Below are 6,000 nucleotides of genomic sequence, written 5' to 3'. Positions count from 1 at the left end.
CAGTTAATGTGGCTTTGTTATCCTATTTTCCACTCTTATCATATTTTCCTTGACTGAGGAGATTGCAACATACACAATGAAAGCAACCTTAACAAAATAAAACCTAATAAACCCACAAACTAGCTCTACTTGTGCACATAATCTTTGAAGTATTGTTTGCTATAAAAAATAGCAAGGTGAATTTCATTGCACCTAAGGAAATAGAGCTCACTCAATCTCTCCAAAGCCTTACTTCTTCTGTCTCCTAAGAATATAATCAGAATTTCAGAAGCAAGAAAGCTGGAAAGGAACATTAATTCTTTAAATAAGTGAACAAATCCCTCTTTGGAAATACCCTATTAAAGTCAGAAATGAACTTATAGGGAAAAATGTTGCAGAGACAGCTGATGTAGTGTGAGAATAGCAACCTGTTTGCACTTTATATTCACATATTTGATAACTCTCAACCTAACCTGCATCTAAGATGATGCTAATTTGGCTAACTTTTCTCTTTTGTGGGTGTCTTTTAATTAAATAAACTATATAAGCCTCTATAGGCATGCTTTCAAAAGCTTGTGAAGTTGGAACAAAAAAATCTCTCTTTCTACCTTTGCCACTGACCATAATATGTATAAACCAGAAGCTGTGTGGATTGATAAGGGTCATGATACTTGCTTGCTTCAATTTTGTTCCAACAGTCATTTCTGGATTTCCCACTCTGCTCTGGGTTTTTAACTCTTCTTTTAACCACCTAGGGAACAGAGTTTTAGAAAAGTTTCTTTGGTCATCGTGCATGATAACGTTTAGAATTCTCCTGGGCTCTACATGCCAAAATGGAAGACATCATAGTTGATTCCCAGTGCTCAAGCAATCTGAAACTGGCCAACTTGGCTTCCTGAATCTCTGTCTTGACTCCCCACATCTTGTTTGAACTACATGAGAACCTTCTAGAATCCAGTGGGAATTTTCATCCCAGGGCACCATTATCGCCTTAATAAGATGGGCAGAGACCATCTTCTGTAAGCATGTTCACATGACATTGAGGATAATGTTTCCTAAGCATGGTGTCATCTCAGCAGCATGCCACCCTTAGGAAGGAAGATGGGAATATCTGGATATGACTTCTCAGAGACATGACTGATAGTGCTATTGAGCCTTCTAAGAATATCTTCTAAATAATTCCCCTCCGTGTCGCTTGCACACTAAGCAGATGAAGTGGAACACTCAGCCTCAGTCTTGCCAGCATGTGTACAAATCACTTGCATTTTAACTGCAAAATCGCAAGGCCCTTAGTGTACTCATTACTTAGCAGAAGCAACCCAAATGGTATGAAATGGACCACAGGATAGGCCAGCAACTAAGGTATTTTAGCATCACTTTTGTCCTGGATTGATGTGTTTTCCAAGTCCTACGTCAGGCTGTACAACTGGTTTGAGGAGGCATCTAGTCCTTGCTTCCCGAGGGAGGCTATGTTTTAGTTCACATAGTAAAGCCAATAGACAATGTTGAAGAAGGAAAAAACCACTGGGAAGAATATGCGGGACCACCGGTCTATGGCATTCACATCAGTCAAGTCGGGGATGGTGATTTTCAGTTGGGAGGCGCGTCTCCGCAGGCGGCTTTTCTTCTGTGCCACGTGTCGTTCCAGGGCATTTCGGCCAAAAGTATGCCTGGGCAGCCCGGCTTTCCGATACTGGATGTTGGCTGCATCGTAAGCCAGCATTGTGCTCCTGGGGTCTCCAAGTCCCATCACAGCCTCAGATGTGGCCATTTCATTTTTTATCTCTAGAGTGCTCAGTAAGATGTTCTCGTGGGGGTCCATCTGCAAGAGAGAAGAATCAAATGAGACAATCAAGACAATAAACCTTTTAGATGCTCATTATTGAAGGGCATTATGATATATAGTTTAGGTAGTACAGTTGGCCCTTGAACAACATGGGTTCTAAATGTATGGGCCCTCTTATATATGGATTTTTTTTCAATCAATACCAATACTGTTTTCAATCTGAGGTTGAGAGTCTGTAGATGTAGAGGGTCAACTGCATGCATTGATGTATATGTCATTTTATAGGGAACTTGAGCATCTTCCCATTTAGGTATCTGCAGGAGGTCCTGGAAAAAATCCCCTGTAGTTACTAAGAGACAAGTTTAGTTTTGGGGGAATCCAAAGTTAGACATGGACTTTTAACTGTCAAGGGTGGGTCCCCTAACCCCTCTGTTGTTCAAGTGTCAACTTGGTATTATCATAGTGGTTAAGAGAACTGGCTTTGTGGTTACATTATCTAAAGTTGAATTGTGGTCCTGACATCATAAGCTATGTGAATTTCAGCTTCTTCATCTATCAAACGATATGGTAATCTAACCCTAGAAGATTGCTATTACGGTGTCATGATATAATAGACTATTGCTAGTACAATTTTCACTATTTCTACTTAGGAGATACAGAGACATAGAAGGCATGATACCTTTTAAATAATTTATAGTCTTGAAAATAATACATAAAATATTAAGCTGTACTAGATATAAAATACTATTAGGGGATTAATTACTAAATTTCAGCGCTCATGCTAGTAGCCTAATTACAGATGAATTCATGATAAAACTAAAACTAAAAACAGTAGGTAATATTTATTAAGCATTATTTTTGTGTAACTTCATTTAATTGATGCTTAACACCCACACTTACAGATGTCCACCTTAAATTTGTAGCGTCGATATGAATAAGGTAAAAGAAGAATTTTGAACAATATAAATGCAGGCAACCTGTGACTTGTCAAAATGCAATAGAACTCAGAATAAGAAACTTGAAAAAAGACAGCTGTGGGTGGTGGGGTGGTGAATGGGTGAGGGGTGAGGGACTGACTTGAGAGGGAAAGGAAGGAGGCAGGATTCGAGAAGAGAGTCAGCCAAGAGTTGGGTGTACTGAGTTGAATTCTGGGCCCACGGAGTAGAATTAAGGTGGCTGTGCTGACAGGGTGATCCTTTTCTCTCTTGGATGATTTCTTATTGGCCACGCTAAAAGTAAAGAATGAATACTGACAGCATGGTTCCCAAAGACTGAGTGATTTATAATATTTTTTAAAGAAGGGACAATTTGTGTCTTATTTTTAAGAGGCCCAATAGCTATAGATAATAAAACCTAGCCACAACACATTATTCTTAATAGCAGGTTATTTTTATTTTGGTGGAGAATCAGGATATACCAACTTCCAGTAAAATTTTTGAAATTACAAAATAAAAGAAAAATGGCCAATGATAGGAACTGATGATATATGGAAGCAAGGCATATAACCAAACACTTAATTGGAAGATATAATGCTCTGAGCTTCATTAATTATGCAGAAGGCAAAAAGAATGTTGCTGAGATTATATATTATCAATTAGCTTTCAAATGTGGTTTAATGACCCTGCATTATAAATTCAAATCTGAACTCCTTTGAGAAATAGAGGCTATAAAACATGTGGGAACATAATAATTGAGCAATTAATCTCTGCCCACTGATCAGATATTCTCTATGTTTGGTTTATGGTAGTATTTTGCTGAGTGGAAATGTTAAACAAATATATTTGTAAGAATAATTTTAAAAGTTTATAAGATTTGGAAATTAAGCCCAATAAATGTTGAAACACTCGGTCAAGAAAAGGCCGGGTAATAGCTTTAATGATGGGTTTGATGGCCCTTCAGAGGAAAGGAATATTTAAAGTTGCCTACTGTGTACCAGTCCTTTGCAGAAGTCTCACTGAATGCTCAAAACCATCCTTTGGAAAGAAATTTTTTCTAGGTTATAAGTGAAGTCATTCACCAAATTGCCCAAAGTCTTAAATGGTAGAGCTGGAACCCAAACCTTGATCATCAGGGTCCAAAGCTTGTGGGGGGGAGATGACTGGGACTTTCCAAATTCAAGGAGGTGAGGCTGATGGGAAGGGGAACTCTCTACCCCTTGTTATTTCAGATGGCTCTCTTTCTGTTATGCTTTGGGTTGTTAACTGTTATTTTAACTACCTAAGAAATAGCCACTTTGTAAAATCTCCCTTGTCTACTATGCATGATGATATTGGGAAACTCTCCCGCTCTAAGCAGCAGGATATGTGCTTTTCTGCTGGGCAACTGTTAATAAGACCATTTATGAATATATACCAGACATGACTGGGGAAAAATATAAATTGATAATAATAATCATAATAAAATAATAGGAGCAGTGGAGTATTATTAAGGGAAGTTTAGTAATGTTCTAAGTTTAGAACAAATGATTCCTGACTAATTTGTATAATTTTGGTGAGTTTCTGTTTCATTCTCTATGAAATTCAAAATTTGACAGATGAGATAATTCTGAAGGTATATTTATTTTTTTCATCCACAATCCCAGTACTGGATTAGAATCACAATCTTCGAGGGAGGTATAAGACCACAAGATTTTTGCCTGGTGAATTTTCCTTATCCATCATTCCTCTGTTACCCCACACATTTTTCAAGTGACTGGTAATTATACATTGAATGGAACTAAAAGGCACACTTTTTATTAATTAAATCTAAAAGAAATTTGATGCAGCAGGCTGAATGCTTAAATATATGTGATTTTGACCACTATTTAGTGATGTTTAAAAACCTGGATTTAAATGTCCTTCAGGTAGGCCTGTATTTTTCAGTCTAGTTCACTACAGGGACAACTTTTTTCCTACTTTCCATTACATCATCTCCACAGCCTGATTGGGTCATATGAATTCATGTAAGCAAGTTCTATTTTGAATACTTCTTTGCCCCCACTGTAGTGGTCAGTGTTAGGGATACACAGCAACAGGGGATAGTCCCTGTCCACGTTTGCCATCACAAGGGAACGAGGGTTCTGTGAGATCATAGCAACAGGATGTAAGCTGGTGAAGGGAGTCAGCAAAAACTTCCCTAAATCCACCTAGATTTTCTGCATGAAGGACACCAGGGCTCAGGGTGAGCCAGGATTAGAGCCGGCTCTCACGCTGAAGTCAGTGTTCTTTCCACTCTGCTTGTGGAGGTTAGAAAGGCAGGGACCCAAAGAAGGACCAGGAAGAGCAGGCGCATCCACTCACTGGACAGCTCATGCTATTGAATATCCTCACACTGCTGATCCTGTATTAATCATGACCTTTAGAAAAACTGTATCTTCTGGGGTCCTTCAGAGAGGAAAAGCCTTACTCCTCCCTTTCTGCTTCTGAGATCTACCTCTAAAAACTTTGCTATCACTAGAACAATAACCTAAAACCTCACCAAGCTCATGTGATTCACCCACTAAGCCAAGCGATTTTTTGCGGGTGTCTGAAGCAGAGTATCTTTCTCTTGTAATGACTAATAAAGTAGGGTCACGCAGGTCACTGGTCTATAATGAATGAATTCATTAATTCAATCCCTTAATAGGGAATCATTTTACTAAGGAAACCTTGAGCCATGTACTAATGTGCTCTACCCACGTGAATTTAAAAATCAAAGCCCAAAACAACAACATTAGGCTGTTCATATCTGAGAGCCACCGGTGTCCACTTCATAGGGGCCTCACCCTAGAGTGAAAATATTTACTAGAAAGAGTTGAAGGTTTGAATCTGCAAACATAAATTTAAATTACTGCTTTGCCACTTAATTAGCTTCTAGCTATCCATGAATTTCTGGGGTTGATGGAAAGGATTGTTTATGAAATGCTAATAGTACTACCTCCGTCCTCATAATATGTTGTGATATTTCAAGCCCTTTATGATAGCATAATAGAAACAAACAAACAAAAAAGAGTGAAAATCATCCCAGTTCTTTTTTATTCTACTGGCGTTTCTTAAAAATGACCACCTTCTTGCAGCTACCTGGGTATTGCAACAGAGTTCACCTATATTTACATTCTAGTTCTAAAATCCACATTTGCTGACTTTTTCTCCATTTATTTTGGGGGAGGGATTTGAAAAGTCAAAGTTGGTGGCCTTCTCTTGCTCTCCTAGAATCCCCATGTTATATTGTGGTTGAGTGAACGTTCGTTCACCTCTTAGAATACTGAGTGCACACTA

General features: G+C 38.5%; 1 protein-coding gene across 2 annotated transcripts in view; it reads right to left on the bottom strand.

Moving 5' to 3' along the window:
- Nucleotides 1-400: 400 nt before the first annotated feature.
- GABRB2 (gamma-aminobutyric acid type A receptor subunit beta2) overlaps nucleotides 401-6,000 on the bottom strand; it is a 207,096-nt gene continuing 201,496 nt past the window's right edge. For both annotated transcript variants that reach the window (XM_036315108.1, XM_036315109.1), the window contains one exon: nucleotides 401-1,801. In XM_036315108.1, the coding sequence (XP_036171001.1) occupies nucleotides 1,454-1,801 (348 nt within the window). In that variant the 3' untranslated portion in view covers nucleotides 401-1,453. The remainder of the gene's footprint in view (nucleotides 1,802-6,000) is intronic.

This window comes from Myotis myotis, unplaced genomic scaffold (genome assembly GCF_014108235.1).
Source record: "Myotis myotis isolate mMyoMyo1 unplaced genomic scaffold, mMyoMyo1.p scaffold_m19_p_6, whole genome shotgun sequence".
Taxonomy (NCBI): Eukaryota; Metazoa; Chordata; class Mammalia; order Chiroptera; family Vespertilionidae; genus Myotis; species Myotis myotis.
The sequence above is the reverse complement of the archived record's forward strand: the minus strand, read 5'-3'. Positions and strand labels throughout refer to the sequence as shown.